This window comes from Bufo bufo, chromosome 1 (assembly GCF_905171765.1).
Source record: "Bufo bufo chromosome 1, aBufBuf1.1, whole genome shotgun sequence".
Lineage (NCBI taxonomy): Eukaryota > Metazoa > Chordata > Amphibia > Anura > Bufonidae > Bufo > Bufo bufo.
In genome coordinates this window covers 263,409,025-263,431,562 of record NC_053389.1, presented here as the reverse complement: position 1 = coordinate 263,431,562, position 22,538 = coordinate 263,409,025, and the positions used below count along the sequence as shown (strand labels likewise).

General features: G+C 44.3%; 1 protein-coding gene across 2 annotated transcripts in view; it reads left to right on the top strand.

Annotated features, from left to right (window-relative positions):
• EFCAB6 (EF-hand calcium binding domain 6) overlaps positions 1–22,538 on the top strand; it is a 180,030-nt gene that overhangs the window by 48,638 nt on the left and 108,854 nt on the right. For both annotated transcript variants that reach the window (XM_040439180.1, XM_040439181.1), the window contains 2 exons: positions 5,214–5,332; positions 17,245–17,372. In XM_040439180.1, the coding sequence (XP_040295114.1) occupies positions 5,214–5,332; positions 17,245–17,372 (247 nt within the window). The remainder of the gene's footprint in view (positions 1–5,213; positions 5,333–17,244; positions 17,373–22,538) is intronic.

Genomic DNA, 22,538 nt, shown 5'->3' with positions numbered 1-22,538 from the left:
ACATATTGTATTTTATTTATATTTTTCAGTTTTCCAAGGTTACAGCCTAATTTATAAAGGAAAACAGCCCCCCTGGGAGACATTAGTCATTGGCAGAGCTGATCCGGGTCTACTACATGATTGTTGGGTCCAATAGGGGCAGTGATGCTTTTGCTACCTCTATTTACTACAACATGCTCAATGAATGCTATGTACTGTAGGCTAGAAAAGGGAAGACAGATGGGGTTACAAACCACATATATCTTATCCTCAGGGTCCCTGGTTGTCAGCCAGCCAGACACCTAACCTGCTCTTGCTAAAGTGCAAGAGCTTTAAACCTGTGCCGGACTTTTATAGTTGTGAGTTTAGTGCAGGGGCCACACATTGTACAATTACGGTACTTGATCGTAAACGGGTTAATTTTAAGGATTTCCGCCATTAACTGTCATGTCATATATTCAAAATCAGCAGCACATCTCAAGATGAGGTAAGGAGATGCAGGTAGGTACAGCATCAGGTTTATGGATCTAAAAGAGTCATCTCAAGCTCGGCTGGATATATGGGCTTCTCATAAAAAAAAATTCCAGTTGATGGGCCAAGTTAATTTCAAATATGAGACAATACAAAATTATTGTATATGGCACCAAATACCTGTTACTGTACATCCAGTGATGTCTCCCCTGAGGTAAACATTTGTTTTCCTCATGTTTTCCATTCAGACCAGACCTCCTTGATGACTTCTTTCATCCATGTGTCATCTCTGCAGAATTTGGCACACAGACGTCTGTGTTCCCCGGTGTTCCAATATTGTCATCCTGACGCTACTTCCAATACTGTGTCTGCTGTGCTACCCAATTCCCACACACACTATGTGTAGTGCCCCCATAGTAATAGTGGTCCCAGGCTGCTTTCAATAGTAATAATAGTGCCCCCTACACTACCCCAATTTGTTCGCGACCACATCTTTGCACTGCCTGAGAGCTTGCGCAGGAGGTCGCAATGATGTCATTGTGACCTCCTGCTCCATTCTACCACCTCATAGTCTTCAGGCCTAGTGGCCTGTGGCCTATGAGGCTGAACAGTAAGGACAGGAGCCATAGGCCCCCTGGCCTGCTGTAAACTGCCTCCCCCTCAGAAGCAGATTGCCCGCCGCCTGAAGCGAGATGCGGCCCTGCTAGACACGGGCTGTAGAATAATTGCCTTACAGCACAAGAGCCTCGTGTTTGAGAACCTTGGTCTAAAACCATATTTTCAAGACCGTGGAACATATTACCATCTATATAAGCACACTTAAGATTTGGTTTAAGATGCCTCTCAGTTGCCACTAATAATTGGTCAAATTATACTGCTTCATCACTTTTGGGACAAGAAAGTACATTACATGAGCAGAAAATGTTATCAAAAATAAGAAATGAAAATGTAAGAAAAATAAGCGGATAACTAAAACAATTAAAACAAGTCCATACATATAACAGTCAGGAATAGCTGCAGGAAGCTGTAATTACTTTCTATGATGAGGACAGCAGATTCTTCAGGGTCCTTCAGTGTACCTGGAAAATAAAGTGGCGTTACCTTCTTCTGACCAAAGAAGCAGTTCATCTTGGCACAAATCGAGAGCAATACAGGACATGTAGTACCGCACTGTACTGTAAAGAGGTGCTTCTAGACAGCCAATACAGAGGTTTTACCAGATAAATTACCATATTGATTGGTTTGATCAGAGTCTGAGACATTGTATGTTGAGTCTAATTTCAACTTATGATGGTCCAGGAAAGACCATTGTATGTTGGAAATACTGTATCCTGAGGCCTTTGTATCTTGAGGGACCACCGTACTGCAGTAATTCTGCCACATGTGAGCACACCCATACAATGACCCCAAGGCCTGTAAATGTGCTCTTCAGGACTATAGAAATGCAAGATAGTAACCACATTAGAACTGTGGTGGTGACCACATTGGTGGTCACTCATCTTACTCATAATGGGACAAAGATGGGTTTTCTCATCAGACATATTAATTGCACATCGATTGGATATGTCTGATGGGTGTCTACCTTCTTTGACCACCTCCCATTCCCGTCCAGGTGCTGTGTACAAGCTCCAATACAGCCCCATTCACTTGTAAAATGAGGTAATATGTATTTGCAGTGCAAATAATCCCACTCCCAATCTAAAGCAGATTTTTGTCCTATGAACCGAATTTGGCACGGTTTTGTGAGGATCACCCCTCTAGAAGAAGACTTTTGGGTGGTTGTCTCAACGAGGTTGCACTATGTTAGAGAACTGCAATTTTCCTTTCAGACTGTCTACATGTCGAAACTTCACTTCCAAGGATTTTTCAGTAAGGGCAACCCCTTTCCAATAGACTAGTTGTCAGTTATCCAGGAGGTCACAGGAAGTTCCGCTAGGTCCTCTTCATGTGTGTATCAGAGAATCTCTCAGCAGGTACAGATTAGGGCTGGGCGATTTTGGCAAAATGAATAAAAAAAAAAAAATCCTGATTATTTTCAATTTAAAGGGAATCTGTCAGCTCCAAAACACCCACTAGAGCATACAATATCAGGTGTAAATGATGCGGAGTCCCATTATCTATTTTTATCTTCATACTCATTCTGACGCTGTGTTCCCACAAAGCAGCAGTAAAATGCATGGAGAGGACTCTCCTTTGAGTCCTCTCCATTATGTATTTGTGCACAGGAGTCGGTGCTTTCACTGCTGGATTGTCAGAGCACAGCGCCAGAATGCAAGTGAGTATGAAGATAAAAATTACATAACCGGACTTGGTTAATGGTGTAGACGGCAGGGGCTGAACACACTATACCGCATGCGCTGACAAAAAAAATCAATTATTAGATTTTTCAAAAAGCAACATTGTGGGTCTCTAAAAAGGCAAATAAATCGAAATAATTTGATCGCCCAGCCCTAGCACAGATTTAAACTGAAATTTATACACATCAGCCATGGAGTATTCATGTGTTTTTAGGTTCTCCAGCAGTCTAAGGTGAAGCAGTGAGACCTACTCTTCACTGTTCAGTCCTGGACAAAGAAACTCTCCTTCTATTACAGACGCAGCACAGTTTAGTCACAGTCATAATGTATTAACTGGATGTGATAGCTCACCGAGTGTGTTAAAGGGGTTGTCCAAGTTATTTTTATTAATGACCTATCCTCAGGATAGGTCATCAATATCAGATCGGCGAGGGTCCGGCACCCTGCACCCCCGTCAATCAGTTGTTTGAAGAGAAGGCGTGCGCCATGCCAGCGCTGCCTCCTATTTATTGTCGCATCCGCAGCAGTGAAAAGGTGTAATTACACTTACGCTGTCCAATTCATTTCAATGGGACGGCTCCCTCCTATACACTTTTATATAGGCCCATCACTGTGGATGTGATGAAGCAGGTAAACAATGAAGATGAGGCAGCGCTGGCACGGCGCGCGCCTTCTCTCAAACAGCTGATCGCCGGGGGTGCTGGGTGTCGGACCCCAGGCAATTTGATAACGTTGACCTATCCTGAGGATAGGTCATCATTAAAAATAACTTGCACAACCCTTTTAACTATGCTACATCTGTACCTCCATAGACTCTAACACTATTTACCGCCTCTCTCCACCATCAGTACCTTGTTCAAGTTTTCAAAAAATGTCCCTATTGTTTCAAACCCCTCTTGTATAAGGAAACGCTCTTCTCTTATAGATGCCATTAATAATCGGGGATACTAAGTGGAAATAAAAACACATCTGCCATGCTTAGGTTTAGTCAGAATGCTGAGATATTTCACAGATCATCACTTAGATGAATACCGGGGTTTATAATCTGTGCGTCTTCTACGTTCGACTCGAGCAGAAAGTTACCGCCAGATAAAGCACCCATTATCATTAAAGTCGTATGTTATTAGAACTGAACATCCTCAATGTGACAGCATTGGAGAGGCAACATTACTGCTGGTATCCTGCCCCCAAATAAAACTATGCAGGTTAATTCAATTAAAAGAATACCCAGTGTCTGTCACAGAGCTCTCCTGTTCCCTGGCCAAAATCCCGTTGGCATTCTGAAATTAGGAAAGCAATAACCCATCGCACTGTTTTATTTCACACAAAACCCAGCGTTTTTCACCGCAATCTGAAGACAGCTTAGATCCTTAAATTGAATTTGTATCCATTCCAGAATCAAATAAGCAGTAAATTATAAAACGCCTGCACAGTTTTCAATTAAACTGCAAAGACACAAGGCAAAGGGTTTAAAAAGAGAGAGTGAGCGCAGTGGGTGGATAGTGGGGGTGGTGGTGGTGGCGGGGAGGGAAAACAATTCATTGCTCCGCAGCCCCCCCCTCCCCCTCCCTTGAGCACGTTACAAGTCGGTGCGCTTAACGTAGAGAAGGAATAAAGAGAGTAGTGAAAAGTACCAGTGCTGTAACTTTTCATGTCGGTAATAAAGAAACGCTTGCATGCAGAGCAATATAAAAAAATCTAATGTATGGAAATATGAGGAGGAAAGAAAAATGGAAAATTAAAGGAATGCTGAATAGTAATAATATGTGCAGAAATGAAGGAGCTGTATCTCAGGACAAGGGAACATGTACAGTGTATTACAAGTAGGTCCAGACTAGTACGTGCCACACATCCTCATTGCCGGGGCAGTTCTACCAATACAACCAGCACTCTCCAAGTAAGATTAGGCCGTTCTACCAATACAACCAGCACTCTCCAAGGAAGATTAGGCCGTTCTACCAATACAACCAGCACTCTCCAAGGAAGATTAGGCCGTTCTACCAATACAACCAGCACTCTCCAAGGAAGATTAGGCAGTTCTACCAATACAACCAGCACTCTCCAAGTAAGATTGGGCCTTTCTACCAATACAACCAGCACTCTCCAAGTAAGATTAGGGGCTGCTAACAAAGTAAATGTTGGGAACACAAGGCTGGTTGTAGTGTCCATCAGCACATTCCAACAAATTCCCTGTTCCCTTATTATCCCAACAGTTGTTGCGACAATTTAACCTTGGCAGTGAAGATATTGTTGTGGAACTCTTTAACAGCTTCAGTGTGTCCACTGGGAAGGAGTCAACTTGAGATGATGCCTTTTTTCTCCAAACATGTTGCCTTGTGTTGTCCTTTTTGTGCATGGCTTACATTCGGGGATCTCAAGACTTAGATCTCACCTCTTTACATCTCACTGAGCGATGATTATAAGATCCTATTATAAGCATCACTGTCTGTTTATCTCTCTCTCTAGATTTTGGAGTCACTACTGTATAGGTAAGAAGCACACCATGGACTACAAGGAGCTTCTGCGAAATCTTGGCATTAATGTAGAACAGCAGAACAAACCTGGGCAGGAGAGTGTGGCACAAGGTAACAATGAGCATGAAAGGGAAAGCTTCTTCCAAATATCTTTAAATACATGGAAGCAATTCATTTGAAATCATGAAATTATTATTATTATTTATTATTAAAGCGCCATTCATTCCATAGCGCTGTACATGTGATAAGCGGTGCACATACATAATACAGACAATCGCACTAATCATAAACAAGACAAGTTACAAACTGGTACAAAAGGAGAGAGGGCCCTGCCCGTGAGGGCTTACAATCTACATGGTACGGGAGAAGGACACAGTAGGTGCGGGTGAAGTTGGTCATGGCGGTATAGAGGCAGCAGGGTCACTGGTTGTAGGCTTGTCTGAAGAGGTGGGTTTTCAGGTTTCTTTTGAAGGATTCCAATGTAGGTGAGAGTCTGATATGTTGGGGTAGCGAGTTCCAGAGTATGGGGGATGCACGGGAGAAATCTTGGAGTCAATTGTGGGAAGAGGCGATAAGAGGAGAGGAGAGAAGGAGGTCTTGTGAGGATCGGAGAGTGTGTGTGGGGATGTATCGGGAAAGTAGCTCCGAGATGTAGGGAGGGGACAGGTTATGGACGGCCTTGTATGTATTTGTTAGTACTTTGAAGTGAATTCGCTGGGCAATGGGGAGCCAGTGAAGGGATTGGCAGAGGGGAGAGGCAGAGGAATAATAGGATGAGAGGTGGATTAGTCGGGCAGAAGAGTTGAGGATAGATCGGAGGGGTGCGAGAGTGCTAGATGGAAGGCCACAGAGGAGAATGTTGCAGTAGTCTAGGCGGGAGATAATGAGGGCATGTACAAGAATTTTCGCAGAGTCAAAGTTAAGGAAAGCACGGATGCGGGAGATGTTTTTGAGTTGGAGGCGGCAGGTGGTGGAAAGAGCTTGGATTTGCGGTCGGAAGGAAAGTGCAGAATCAAAGGTCACTCCAAGGCAGCGGACTTTGTTGACCGGGGAGAGTGTGCAGCCATTGATCATGATAGATAGGTCTGCTGAGGGGGTTGAACAAGATGGGGGAAAGATTATAAATTCTGTCTTATCCATGTTAAGTTTTAGAAAGCGAGAGGCGAAGAAGGATGATATAGAAGATAGACATTGTGGGATTCGTGATAGTAAGGTGGTGATGTCTGGACCAGAGAGGTAGATTTGTGTGTCGTCAGCGTAGGAGTGATACTGAAAGCCATGGGACTCTATGAGCTGTCCCAGGCCAAAAGTGTAGATGGAGAAGAGCAGGGGTCCTAGGACAGAGCCTTGCGGGACACCAACAGAGAGGGAATGAGACGAGGAGGTGGTGCGAGAGTGGGAGACGCTAAACGTCCGGTCTGTGAGGTATGATGTGATCCAGAAGAGGGCCAGGTCGGTGATGCCAAGAGATGAGAGAGTTTGCAACAGAATGGAGTGGTCAACAGTGTCAAAGGCAGAGGACAGGTCAAGGAGAAGGAGGACAGAGTATTGTTTCTTGGTTTTGGCTGTCAGCAGGTCATTGGTGACTTTGGTAAGGGCAGTCTCGGTCGAGTGGTGGGGTCGGAAGCCAGATTGTAGGCGGTCAAAGAGGGAGCAGGAGGAGAGGTGGGAGGACAGTTCTGAATGGAAATGTTGTTCAAGTAGCTTTGAGGCATACGGAAGAAGTGATATGGGGCGATAACTGGACAAGGAAGATGGGTCAAGTGAAGGCTTTTTGAGGATGGGTGTAATGGTAGCATGTTTAAAAGCAGAGGGGAAGACACCAGAGTTGAGTGATAGGTTGAAGAGATGAGTTAGGGTTGGGATAAACACTGTGGTGAGGTTAGGGATGAGGTGGGATGGGATTGGGTCAAGTGCACAGGTGGTCAGATGAGATTTGGAGAGTAGAGTGGAGAGTTTTTCTTCTGTAATGGTGGAGAAGCAGGTTTTGGGAGAAGAGGACCGAGCAGTTGTGTAGAGGGTCTGTGGGGACTGTGTAGTGAAGCTTTCCCTGATGTGGACTATCTTTTGTTTGAAGTATTTGGCAAAGTCCTCAGCTGAGAAGAGAGGAGAGGGTGGGGGCGCTGGGGGACAGAGAAGGGAGTTAAAAGTGCTAAAAAGTTGTTTAGGGTTGTGTGACAGGGAAGATATGAGAGATGAGAAGTAGGCCTGTTTTGCATCAGCGAGTGAGTATTTAAATATGAGGAGGGATTGCTTGTATGTGGTGAGATGATCTTTAGAATGGGATTTCTTCCATTGCCGCTCAGCAGCCCTGGAAGCTTGTCTGAGTTTTTTGGTCAGGTTGGTGTGCCAGGGTTGTCTGTTGATTTTTCGGGTTTTGTTGTGTGTGAGGGGGGCAACAGTGTCCAGAGCTGTACTTATTGTGTTGTTATATAGGGTGGTAGCAGCTTCTGGGTCTTGGAGGGAGCATATGGTAGAGAGTGAGAGAAGAGAATCAGAAAGCAAGCAAAAGTCGAGATGTTTAAGGTTCCTGCGGGGGTGTGTTAGTGTGTGGACCGGGGGAGCAGCAGAAGAGACCAGTGAAGAGAAGGTGAGTAGGTTGTGGTCGGATAGGGGGAGAGGCGAATTAGAAAGGTTAGATAGGGAGCAGAGGCGGGTAAAGATCAGATCCAGAGTGTGACCATCTCTGTGGGTGGGAGCTGAAGACCACTGTGATAGGCCGAAGGAGGAAGAGAGCGATAAGAGTTTAGAGGCGGCCGAGTGGCATGTGTCAATAGGGATGTTGAAGTCACCCATGATGATCGTGGGGATGTCGGCAGAAAGAAAGTGTAGTAGCCAGGTGTTAAAGTGGTCAAGAAAGATAGTGGCTGGGCCTGGAGGGCGGTAAATGACGGCTACTTGAAGGTTAGAGGGAGAGTAGATGCGAACAGAGCATACTTCAAATGAGGTGAGTGTAATGGAGGGTGGCAGTGGAATTGGGCTGTACGAGCAGGTGTCTGATAGGAGAAGACCAACTCCTCCACCATGTTTGCAGCCGGGGCGGGGGGTGTGAGTGAATTGAAATCCACTATAAGAGAGTGCAGCAGGGGAGGCGGTGTCAGAGGGTGTCAGCCATGTTTCTGTGAGACCCAGAAAGGAAAGCTTTTGAGAGATGAACAGTTCATGAATGTATGACAGTTTGTTACAGACAGAGCGCGCGTTCCATAATGCTCCTGCAAGAGGAACCAAAGGAGCAGGGGTCAGAGAAATAGTTATTAGGTTTAAGGGGTTGCAGAAATTTGTAGAAGGAGATTTGTAGTGGGACATGGAGGTGATAGTGGGGATTTGCTGAGGGGGTCCAGGGTTTGGAGAGATATCACCAGCAGTAAGGAGAAGCAGAGAAAGTGTTAATAGATGAGAATAAGAGAGGGCATGAGGCGTGTGTGTGTGTTTGGGAAGGAAGTGTTTTATGTTGGCAAACAGGTTTGTGCAAGCGGTCAGATGAGAAGGTAAAATGTAGGAAGAGATGAATAGTTCCTTGATGGGTGAATGGATGTGGGGGTATTTCAGGAGGTGTTGGAAAAGTGGGAAGAGTAAGAGGAAAAATTGAAACATTGTTTGCATTAACTAATGTCTGTATTTACCTGTGGTCCCCTTCTGGTCCAATTCTGGTATAATTCAGTCTGTGCACTTAAGAGTGGCACTTGAGAGATGTGGCATTTGGAAAGACCATGCAATCACTTGAAGCTGTAACTTTGCCATTCGTGGAGGTTTTGAGTCAATATTGGTTGTTGGCTCAAACTGTCTTCTTAACGTAAGATATGTTATCAAATCTGCAAGAGAATCTATAATTTCATCCACTAAACAATCAGAATAATGGGCATAGACTTGCTTTTATGGGCTGCACTACAGAGCCAAGAATCAAAAAGATAATCACTAATGAGCGTTCATAGGAATGCTCGTTAGCGATTATCTGGCGGTGGATATGTACTACCGATTATCTAATGAACAGCGTAATTTAATCGTTTGTGCGTGCACAAAAATCATTGTTTACTGGCAGCAGATCGTGCTGTGTAAACACAATCTGCTGCTGGCCAAAGAGTCAGTATGGCGACGAGCGATGGCATTAGCAATCACTCCTCCCCATAATGTGGAGAAGATCGCTGCATGTAAATGCAGCTTACTCCTCTGCTGACGAGCAGGCGATTGTCGGGAAGAAACACTTCCTTCCCGACAATCTGCTGCTCTGTCGTCCTGTGTTAAGGGACCTGTAATGGGATTAATCTCTGTTTAGCTCCCTTTGTTCTGGTTATCAGAGGTGGACTTCACCATCTCCTCACATGTTTCTAAAGGTGGATTTACATGGCCCGATATTCAGGCAGATTATCGGGAATGAATAATAGTGTGCTGCCGATCACCCGATAAACGAGCGAAACGCTTGTTCATCAGTTGATCCTGTCGTTTGTGCAAGCACAAAAATGATCATTTCTGGGCAGCAGATCGTGCTTTCTAAACAGTGATCTGCTGCCCAGAAACAATGCAAATGTATGAGGACCAGCGATCGCGATCCCTAGTTCTCATACTGTGGAGGTGATCGCTGCATGTAGACGCAGCGATCTCCTTCACTGAACGAGCAGCTGACTGTCGGAAGAAACGTTTCCCTCCCGACCATTGGCTATAAGCTCGGCCCATGTAAACCCACCTTAAGACATCTCAGAGTATCCCTTTGATTCAGTTGCTAGAAGATTAAACTGGCCAAAAATCTCATCCCAGTGGGTCGGGCCAGTGCAGTAATTAAGCAGATCTTATATTTGCTGCAGTAGTAGTGATTTCCATGGAAAAATCATTCATATCTAAAGTGTAACAACTACATTTGGGTTGTCTGCCATTAACCTATACTTTAAAGGGGGTTCCCCGTTTAGAAAACCCATTTTCATATATCCTACAGTATTAGGAAATTCTGGAGCTAATAGAACGGGGGTCCCCTGTTCCGCATCCTTATCCCTTGGCCAGAGTAGAGAGCAGCTATAAAGGGCATCTCTCACTCTGGAGGACCTTCCTGTTCTGCCAGAGGTATGCCAAAATGACAGACTTGTCTTCCCCATAGAAGACTTTGGATACTTTACAGTGTAAGCTTGGATACTTTTTGTTGGTTCCACATTCGCTGAATATGTAAAATGTAACACTTCCTGCTTTTACCGTTTTTCCCTTCCATCTATTTTCAAGGGATCAACTTTCTACATGATAAGTGAGTGCTTTGGAAATCTATTTCCCACATTTCTAGTTCTTAGTACTTTTTCTGTTGTATTAAGCCGTTTTTTTTTTTATCTTACTTGCTATTGCTACTTTTCTTAAAGGCTTTGGACACCTTTGGTGACTTTTTTTACTGGAATTCATAGATTTTTAGCTAAAAATAATTTTGGTTATTGAGTTTTATTAAACGTTTTGCATCTGCAGTCTGCATGTATTCTTATACGTTGCAGTCTACTCAGTTTTCTTCATCGGTAAGTCCATCAAATGAGTGCTATGCAGTGGCGTCTCTAGCTTTCAAATTTTGGGGGGGCACACTGGGGGCCAGGACAAAAGTAGGGGTGGCAGCTATAACAACGATACATTTACACAAGTATGCTTAGAAATGCTGCAATACTTTACCCAATACCTAAAACGCAACAGGGAAGAAAAGTCCAGCTGTCTGTGGATGACACTTTTATAGAGAGGGGGATCTGTGGATGACACTGCTATGGGGGGGATCTGTGGATGCCACATACCGTATATAGCATCTTATGCTATATGTGTCATCCACAGATCCACCCCATGACAGTGTCATCCCCATTTCCCCCTCCATAACAGTGTCATCCACAGATCTCCCTCCCTATAACAGTGTCATCCACAGATCTCCCTCCCCGCCTCTCACAGGAGTGTACATATATAAAATAAACATATTTCACATGAACACTTACAATTACTTTGCTTGGCCCTTGGGGATCTCGGACGCCACTTCAACACTTTGGCCGGGGGCTCGGCAGAGCTGATGTTGTGTTTTATCCTAATGAGAAAGATTTCATAATAAGGATTTGGAGAAGGGGCAGAGGGATAGCAGAGCAGAGAGAGGCTGGTGCTGCTACTAGGGGGTCATACCATGGGGGAGTAATAAAACCCACCATAATGCCCCCCAGTAGAAATAATTCTCCTTATAATGTGCAAAACATACCCCCTTATGCCCCCAGTTGAGCTAATGTCCCCCATAATGTGCCAGTATAAAATACCCCTATATAGTGCACCAGTAAATGCCTCCATAGTGCTCCTCTCCCCCCTTCCTGCTAGTGCCCCCCATAATGTACCAGTATAAAATGTCCCATATATCGTGCCCCAGTAGATGCCCTCAGTGTCCCCCATAATTTACAAGTATAAAATACCCCTTCTTAGTGCCCCCCGTAGATGACTCCATAGTACTCCTCTCTCCCCTTCTCCATAGTACCCACCATAATGTGTCCCAGTATAAAATGCTACTGTACAGAGCCCCCCATATAAAACACCCCTTCTTCTAGTGCCCACCAATAATGTGCCAGTAATAAGTGCCCTCAATAACGTGCCAGTAACAAGAGCCCCCCAATGTGCCAGTAATAAGCCCCCATCACGTGCCAGTAATAAGCCCCCCATCACGTGCCAGTAATAAGCCCCCCATCACGTGCCAGTAATAAGCCCCCCATCACGTGCCAATAATAAGCCCCCCATCACGTGCCAGTAATAAGCCCCCCATCACGTGCCAGTATTAAGCCCCCCCATGTTCCAGTATTAAGTCCCCCCATCATCATGTGCCAGTATTAAGTCCCCCCCATCATCATGTGCCAGTATTAAGTCCCCCCCATCATCATGTACCAGTATTAAGTCCCCCCCATCATCATGTGCCAGTATTGTAATAAGCCCCCCCAATGTGCCAGTAACACTATTGTAAAAAAAAAACTAAAAAAAAATACTTACCTAAGTGTCAGCGATGCGATGCAGCCTCTTCCTGTGTCCCACGCTGTAATGTAAGGCTCAGGCGGCACGATGACGTCATTGCGCCGGCCTCTGATAGGCTGCCGGCCTAGTGCCTGCAGCCAGGGGCGTACATAAAAATCACTGGGCCCCATAGCAGGAATCTAAATTGGGCCCCCATTCCCCTTTTATAGCCCCTCCCTTTGTTCCATGAACTATTCTTGCTGCTGCGTTTTATAATTTATGCCATCAGAACCGGATTGGGATTACAAAACAGCCCTGGCACACAAAAGAGGTATAATAGATGCAGATGTATATTATATACAGCAGTGTACAGTTATGTGAGGTACGCGGTATAATATATGCAGAGTGTACAGGTATATAGTATATTCCCTAGTGTTCTGATATGTGAGGTACAGGGTATAATAGATGCAGTGTGTACAGGTATATAGTATATACCGCAGTGCACTGATATGTGAGGTACAAGGTATAATAGATGCTGTGTGTACAGATATCAGTACACTTCTGTATATACTATATATGTGAGGTACGAGGTATAATAGATGCAGTGTGTACAGGTATATAGTAAATACAGCAGTGTATTGACACCTCGTACCTCAGATATCAGTACACCGCTGTATATACTATATATCAGTACACTGCTGTATATACTATATATCTGTACACACTGCATCTATTATACCTCGTACCTCACATATATAGTATATACAGAAGTGTACTGATATCTGTACACACAGCATCTATTATACCTTGTACCTCACATATCAGTGCACTGCGGTATATACTATATATCTGTACATATTGCATGTATAATACTGTGTAATATATGCAGTGTGTGTGCATGTATGTGTGTGTATCTATCTATATATATATATATATATATATATATATATATTACACACAGAGCAGTGTATTGATGTGACACATAGAAGGTATAATACTGCAGATGCAGTGTTTATAGAAATATGTGGTCAGTTATACATTATGGTCACTGTGTGTGAGGTACATGAGGTAGGGGTCACTGTAACTGTCTGAAGTATTATACATGAGTGAGCAATGAGTAAAAACAGGGCATGGAGGGAAGGGGGGGGGGGTAAATGACGAGAAGTGGAGGACCTCCTCTTTCCACTCCATTCCAGTCTGCATGGATCAATGCAGAGCTGATTGTGAATGTCTAATACTTGCTGTTAGGGGTTGAAGGACCTGTGATGATGTCATCACAGGTCCTGGCAGATATACCTTTGAAACCTAGGAACTACACCATTTTTGGTGCAGTTCCTTTGCTAGATTCTGCAGGACCTGTGATGTTGAAGATGATGTCATCACAGGTCCTGGCAGATGCACTGTTCTAACCTGGGAACTACACTTTACACTGTGCAGTTCCCTTACAGGACCTGTGATGACATCATCAAAGGTCCTTTAGCTTTAGAAAGATAAACAGGAGCAATTAGGGGGCGGGGCCTCTCCTCCACTTCGGGGCCTGCCTGCAGCCTATCAGAGGAAGGGGAAGGGACACGCCTCTCCTTCCTCTGCACCTCTGCTGGCACAGGCAGTTTACAATGGAGATGAGCGCAATGGAAGCGCTCATCTCCCTGTGCCCGGCGGCGGCGGCAGCGGCCGCGGCTCACATGGGGGGGCACAGCATGATGTAGGGGTGGCCGTGGCCCCCTCTGGCCCCCCCTGGCGACGCCACTGGCGCTATGGTGGCTTTGCCTGCAGCCACCCTCTCTGTGATTTAAATCAAAGGGGATGTCAGCTTTATGAAAGGCTATGAACACCTTTGGGGACATTTGTATCATGCAAAATGGTACGGAACGGAACCCTACGGAAGCACTACGGTGTGCTTCTGTGGGGTTTCGTCCCGTACTTCCGATCCGCAAAAAGATAGAACATGTCCTATCTTTTTGTGGGGCCGGATCGCAGACCCATTAGGCCCCTTTCACACGAGCGAGTATTCCGCGCGGATGCGATGCGGGAGGTGAACGCATTGCACCCGCACTGAATACCGACCCATTCATTTCTATGGGGCTGTGCACACGAGCGGTGATTTTCACGCATCACTTTTGCGTTGCGTGAAAATCGCAGCATGCTCCTCTTTGTGCGTTTTTCACGTAACGCAGGCCCCATAGAAATGAATGGGGTTGCGTGAAAATCGCAAGCATCCGCAAGCAAGTGCGGATGCGGTGCGATTTTCACGCACGGTTGCTAGGAGACGATCGGGATGGAGACCCGAACCTTATTATTTTCCCTTATAACATGGTTATAAGGGAAAATAATAGCATTCTGAATACAGAATGCATAGTAAAACAGGGCTGGAGGGGTTAAAAAAAAATAAAAAATAATTTAACTCCCCTTAATCCACTTGCTCGCGATGCCCGGCATCTCCGTCTGACTCTTTCACATGATCATGTGACGTACCATGTGATGACCAGAGTGACGTCATCCCAGGTCCTTAAACTATAGTTAATGCTCTCCACAGGTCCTATACAGTAAAAGAGTCAGACGGAGATGCCGGGCATCGCGAGCAAGTGGATTAAGGTGAGTTAAATTATTTTTTATTTTTTTTTAACCCCTCCAGCCCTGTTTTACTATGCATTCTGTATTCAGAATGCTATTATTTTCCCTTATAACCATGTTATAAGGGAAAATAATACTATTTACAGAACACCGATCCCAAGCCCGAACTTCTGTGAAGAAGTTCGGGTTTGGGTACCAAACACGCGCGATTTTTCTCACGCGAGTGCAAAACGCATTACAATGTTTTGCACTCACGTGGAAAAATCGCGGGTGTTCCCGCAACGCACCCGCACATTTTCCCGCAACGCCCGTGTGAAAGGGGCCTTAAAGGGTTTCTGTCACCCCGCAAAACTCATTTTTTTTTTTTTTTGGATAGTTAGATTCTTCATAGTGCGATATAGGAGAATATAATGCTCTTACTTACTTTCATGCGGCCGATTCTTTATAAAACGAACTTTTATAATATGTAAATGAGGGCTCTACCAGCAAGTAGGGCGTCTACTTGCTGGTAGCTGCTGCAGAAATCCGCCCCCTCGCCGTGTTGATTGATAGGGCCAGCCGTGATCTCCTCCTCCGGCTGGCCCTGTCAGTAATTCAAAAATCGCGCGCCTCGCGTCATTCGGCGCAGGCGCTCTGAGATGAGGAGGCTCGTCTCCTCAGCACTCCCTCAGTGCGCCTGCGCCGATGACGTCTTCTCTTTCGGTGATGTCATCGGCGCAGGCGCACTGAGGGAGTGCTGAGGATACGAGCCTCCTCATCTCAGAGCGCCTGCGCCGAATGACGCGAGGCGCGCGATTTTTGATATATACTCCCAAGGTGCCCATAGCCTTTAAAGAATGCATAGATAAGGGCTGCATACTGAGAATTTCACACTGAACGTGACTGAGCAGCTTGCAGTGTATGAGAATACATGAAGCCTACAGAAGACAAATGAAGTCAATTTGTTTTAATAAAAGCAGTTTCATAAATAAAAAATCCAAAATTGTCTATAGCCTTTGAAGTATATTTGTTGGTTGATCATTAAAGTGTACCTTGGTATAATATTAATGACCTATCCTCAGGTTAAGTTACTAATATCAGATCGCTGAACGTCTTTAAACAGTTCAAACAGCTGATTTATAGGGGTCCGACTCCCAGCACCTTCACTGATTATCTGTTCGAAGGGGTCACGACATTCATGCAAGAGCAGTGTCCTCTTCATGGTTTACTGCATGCTGTCTCCCTTGTAGCATCAGTGCAGTGTAATCGTGAGTCGGACCCCTGCCGATCTTATATTGACTGCCTATTTTGAGGATAGGCTATCAATATTATACCACTGGACAACCCGTTTAAACTAAATAGTCCCAAAATAACTGCCAGTAAGAATGCTTAAGGGATCTCTGCATACAGTTGTGTTGTGGACTGGAGTGGGAGTTGGTGAAATATATGTATGCAGTGAGCTCCCCCTAGTGGTGGCTGCAGGCAGAAAAACTATTCATCATGGCTGTTTGAGGGGAAGCAGTGTATATAGAGCTCTATTACAGAAAGCATTAAGAAATTAATCAGAACAGAATTTTGGACTCATTTAAATAAGTAGTGAGAGCTTTGTTTGGATCTGTAATGGTGACTATGAGGATTGGCACCCAGCTAACTAAGAAATAGATGACTTGGAGTAGATGGTTCTGTTACAGCACTAGGTGTGGAACCACTGTGTCCACCAGCTGATTTGACTTTGGGCTACTCCTAAGGTCATTATCCTGGAAGTCCCCTGGTTTAAACCCTTCAGCCCCCATACAGAAGTCTGGATTTCACTGTAGGGGAACCACTAGGCCACTACCTCCTGGGGCAGTCCTTGTATGATTCACAGCTGGCCTACGAGATTCATGGACACCAGTGAAGAGTAGGACAGGAACCGGCTGAAGTCAGGGCAGAAGGAGTACGTGCAATCCGATAAACAATCCAAGGTCAGGGCATGCAGTGAACGGTCAAAACAGAGGTCAGACACAGTTCAGGTCGTGCAACTGAGGGTCGTTATCCAGTAAACAAGCAGAGGTCGGCACACAGCAGACAATGAAATAAAGCATACCGTTGTAGGAAGTAGCGGATTAAGAACCTTATTGCCAAGGCACCTTCCCACAGGGGAAAGTGCCTAATGTACCTCAGGGTTGCCAGCCATTGGCTGGTAAAAATTATGGTGCGCATGCTGGCACTTTCAGGAGGATAGCCCTTGCCATCAAAAGGCTGAAGCCTGTGTGGAGGGACAGAGCAAGCCTGGCGAATAGACCCGCCTAGAAGAAGGAGACAGCGGGAGATGGGTCCAGGCTGCCGGGATAGGTGAGCAGAGCCCTGAACTGCTGCTGAAGCAAGTTTCTACAGTAATATCATTGCTTCTGTTGATGGGTACACTTTTATATACGGATGATAGTCTCTTTTGTTTTTATTATTTTAGAGGGTTTTTTTTTTATTCTTTACATGTAGGTCTGCATGCTTTTTGCCATACTTTTTATATGGACTGTAATTATTTACTAATTTGCAGTATTTTCAAATAGCATTAAATTGGGAGGCAACCACGCTAGAGCTAGAGAAGCAGAAAATGTGGAGATCACCTGCTTCACGCAACGGGTTCAACACTGAAGATTGTACATTGGAGGATCTTGAAAAAGTATTCAGAAAAAAGGTAATTAAAACAAATTTACGATCTGGTAGATAGGTTATCTTTACCTTTCCCCAGGCTGTCTTCAATAGATTCCAGTCCGTGTTTGTCAACTTCCCGCACAGACAGCGCCTCTGCAACTAATAACTAGACTCAGCGGTGACGTCCCCTAGTAGCATGTGATGACTCAGCAATGACGCGCCCATTGTTGGCATGTCACCACTAAGGCCAGAGGTTGCAGAGGCGCATGTGGCCCCGTTTGTACAGGAAGTTGACAGAAGGGGACCAGAAGTCCAGTGAAGACAGCCCTGGAAGTGGAACTCTGTGGTGGGGACCAAGTGAGATTAAAAAAACTAAAAAACTCTTCAAAACATACTGTCTGGGTAGGGTGGCCCCTTCTGATAAATTGTTTGTGGCAGAAGGCTTCAGTGCACTGCAGGCAGGGCTTAGCCCCTCAGTTCACCTTACCTTCACAGCTTTCCAGTACTGGCCATGTCCCTTGGTACAGTGAAGCCCTCCTTTGCATAAAGAAACAAAGTTTTTTTTTTTCTGGGGTACACCGCAACTGATTTGCACAAGACTGGTATAATTTTATTCAGCAGGAACAACCCCATTATACAGTCTGCCTGGGTAGTAAGGCACCAGACAACCCCTTTAAGGTCATCATGCTCACAAGACGGCATGAATAGAAATATGAACACACTAGACAAACTGATCCATCACGCCCATTATAGTCTACGAGTCCGTGAAAACCACAAATGCCATCCGTGTTTTATCTGTGTTTCACGGATCATTAGGAAGAGATGCTTTGAAAATTATTTTTCTGCTGTTCAGTGTCAGTGAAACATGAAAGACACATGGACAGCAAAAAACAGACACGGACCTAACATGGATCCATCATGGACATCTTCATGTAGGCATCACTGACCACCTTTTCACGGATTTGAACACGGATACGGACATGTAAATAAAGCTTAAAAGGTAAAGGCCTACAACAATTGAAATCTACCATACCTAGGTGATGAGATCCAACAATTACAACCACAGGATAACCTAACAGTACAAGCCTTTTTCTGGTGTCCAAAAGGAAAGTGAGACAAAAGGTTGAGCCATCTCTTGTGAGAAGACAGCAAACGCTACAAGTCAGTGACAGATTGCAGAACAATACGGTTTATATCATGCAGAACAATAGCCACTTTCACTGTTGCTATGGTGCCCGCCCGTGAGTAGTACCCAATACATCTATGAAGATTGAAGCTACTTAACTTGCTTGGTTAAGAGAAGGAAAAATTTATAAATATTATATATATATATATATATATATATATATATATATATATATATATATTACACAGTTGCAAGAAAAAGTATGTGAACCCTTTGGAATTATATAGATTTCTGCACAAATTGGTCATAAAATGTGATCTGATCTTCATCGAAGTCACAACAATAGACAATCACAGTCTGCTTAAACTAATAACAAACAAAGAATTAAATGTTACCATGTTTTTATTGAACACACCATGTAAACATTCACAGTGCAGGTAAAAAAAGTATGTGAACCCCTAGACTTAATGACATCTCCAAGAGCTAATTGGAGTGAGGTGTCAGCTAACTGGAGTCCAATCAATGAGATGAGATTGGAGGTGTTGGTTACAGCTGCCCTGCCCTATAAAAAAAACACGCACCAGTTCTGGGTTTGCTTTTCACAAGAAGCATTTCCTGATGTGAATGATGCATCGCACAAAAGAGCTCTCAGAAGACCTACGATTAAGAATTGTTGACTTGCATAAAGCGGGAAAGGGTTATAAAAGTATCTCCAAAAGCCTTGCTGTTCATCAGTCCACGGTAAGACAAATTGTCTATAAATGGAGAAAGTTCAGCACTGCTGCTACTCTGTCTAGGAGTGGCCGTCCTGTAAAGATGACTGCAAGAGCACAGCGCAGACTGCTCAATGAGGTGAAGAAGAATCCTAGAGTGTCAGCTAAAGACTTACACTCTGGCATATGCTAACATCCCTGTTAGCGAATCTACGATACGTAAAACACTAAACAGGAATGGATTTCATGGGAGGATACCACAGAGGAAGCCACTGCTGTCCAAAAAAAACATTGCTGGACGTTTACAGTTTACACAAGAGCACCTGGATGTTCCACAGCAGTACTGGCAAAATATTCTGTGGACAGATGAAACCAAAGTTGAGTTGTTTGGAAGAAACACACAACACTATGTGTGGAGAAAAAGAGTCACAGCACACCAACATCAAAACCTCATCCCAACTGTGAAGTATGGTGGTGGGGGCATCATGGTTTAGGTCTGCTTTGCTGCATCAGGGCCTGGACGGAGTGCTATCCTCAAACGAAAAATGAATTCCCAAATTTATCAAGACATTTTGCAGGAGAACTTAAGGCCATCTGTCCACCAGCTGAAGCTCAACAGAAGATGGGTGTTGCAACAGGACAACGACCCAAAGCATAGAAGTAAATCAACAACAGAATGGCGTAAACAGAAGAAAATACGCCTTCTGGAGTGGCCCAGTCAGAGTCCTGACCTAAACCCGATTGAGATGCTGTGGCATGACCTCAAGAAAGCGATTCACACCAGACATCCCAAGAATATTGCTGAACTGAAACAGTTCTGTAAAGAGGAATGGTCAAGAATTACTCCTGACCGTTGTGCACGTCTGATCTGCAACTACAGGAAACGTTTGGTAGAAGTTATTGCTGCCAAAGGAGGTTCAACCAGTTATTAAATCCAAGGGTTCACATACTTTTTCCACCTGCACTGTGAATGTATACATGGTGTGTTCAATAAAAACATGGTAACATTTAATTCTTTGTGTGTTATTAGTTTAAGCAGACTGTGATTGTCTATTGTTGTGACTTAGATGAAGATCAGATCACATTTTATGACCAATTTGTGCAGAAATCCATATAATTCCAAAGGGTTCACATACTTTTTCTTGCAACTGTAGTATATTGCATTTAGATGCTTGAGTGTGAAGAAGACATATCATAGGAAGCAATATGTGTTCAATTAAAGGCAAGTTAATTTCCAATCCAAAACCATCTGTCGTTGCTTAAGTAAACAGCCGATAGAGAAAAAAAATATCCGTGTATGTGTGGCTGTAAGGCAAGTTTTACAATTACATGATGGGCATATGCTGCTACGCTGGGATTTCATTTTTCTTTGTGTCAGTTTTTTACTGGTTACATTTTTTCATTCCACCAATATTAAAAAAATGAGCAAAAGAATCCTTACTATGGATTCAGCACCGGCTCTGAAGGCCCTAAGGGCTCATGCGCACAGCCATATGATGGCATTCACAGCATTCTTTGGGCCCATGTTGTACCTCCGTGTACATGTTTTATACAGAGGCACATAGAATTTTCTTTTCTTACCAGATTTCATTATTATTCCATTGCTTGGCATGTTACAGAGGTTTTCACCCCAAGAAGCATTTGTTCTCCTGCAAAATGGCAGCGCACTGAGTGCTTATGGGATGTAATAACCCCTTTTTATGTAGTGCTGTTTTATGTATGTTGTCTTGTACAGTTTCTTGTGCTTTTTGTTTACCTAAGTGAGAGAAATCTGTGGCTGTAGCTCCTCAGACTCTAACTTGCGCACTCCTCCTAGCACAACCCTATCTATGGAGACGGAGTCTCTTGGTTCTCCTCTTTCCACTCTTTCCATGATGCGAAGCAGCATTTTCCTGTTAAAGAGGGATCCGCACTACACATGGCAGAGATATGCAAGATGGCTGGTGATCTGTACATAGTGCAATGTTGCAGTTGTGGCGGAAAGTCAGTTCTTGGGGACAACGGCATAGTCCCTCAAGGGGCTCACAGCAGCTTACCCACTTGGTACTAAGGCACAGAGGGCCATACTTTTTGTGATGCCATTTTCATGTAGCAAGCCCCTGGGAGAGCCAGAGGATTGGAGTGGTAGTGGCCCTAGTGATATGTTTTGTCATGATGTGTTCCCTCTGGCCGTCGCTCCATGGGGATTGGGGCAGTAAAAAGATGGTGCATGGAATTAGGCCAGAAATAAAAGAACAAACGTCTCTCTTTACTAAATGTAAGATGAGAGCAACAGTACAGCCAGCAGTAGTTTGTACAAAGTGCAATTTCTCTCCCCAGATGATGAAGTGTGGTGGCTGATGATGACATTCTGAGTATACTAGCTGGCAAAAGTCTCTCTCTCCTGATTCTCTTGCTAACAGCAATAAACCGGCAGATGTAGCTGTAGGTGTCCACTTGTAAAAGTCAGGCTTGTGACTGTGCCTGTTCTGAACTATGGTGATGGGTGTCGTAACACGTTTCCCCTCACCTGCAGCTGAGTCTGTATAGCTGTAGTGCTGACCACGCTGCTGACTGTAAATATTGTAGCTTGCAGGACTTCTGTGGCCTGGAATCCTGCAGTCTCCCTGGAGGAGTGGTACTCGCAAATGAGCTGGATCTCTTCGACTTAGACTTTCAAAGGGTCTTCAGACTAATATTTTAAAAAAGCCGAATGTGATTTCAAATAACAAAAAGATTGTTATTACTGTACTTTTGGAATCCTGCAGTAATGATTCCTGGTGACCCCAATCTTTGTTTGCTATGCTCCAGTGATGACATGTTGACTTAAAGGGGTTGTCTTACTTCAGCAAGGGGCATTTATTATGTAGAAAAAATTAGAACAAGACATTTACTAATGTATTATCCATATTGCCTCCTTTGCTGGCTGGATTCATTTTTTCATCACATTATACACTGCTCGTTTCCAGGGTTCCGTCCACCCTGCAATCCAGCAGCGGTGGACGTGCTTGCACACTATAGGAAAAAGTGCCAGCCTCTCTGGTGCACATATGGAAACAAGCAGTGTATAATGTGATGGAAAAATTAATCCAGCCAGCAAAGGAGGCAAAATGGACAATCACATCACATTAGGCTACTTTCACACTTGCGTTAGGAGCGGATCCGTCTGGTGTCTGCACAGACGGATCCGCTCCTATAATGCAAACGCTTGCATCCGTTCAGAACGGATCCGTTTGCATAACCATGAACAAAAAAAAAAAATATATATATATATTTTATTTTTATTTTTTGTTTCATGATAATGCAAACGGATCCGTTTTGACTTTACATTGAAAGTCAATGGGGGACGGATCCGTTTGAAAATTGAGCCATACTGTGTCATCTTCAAACG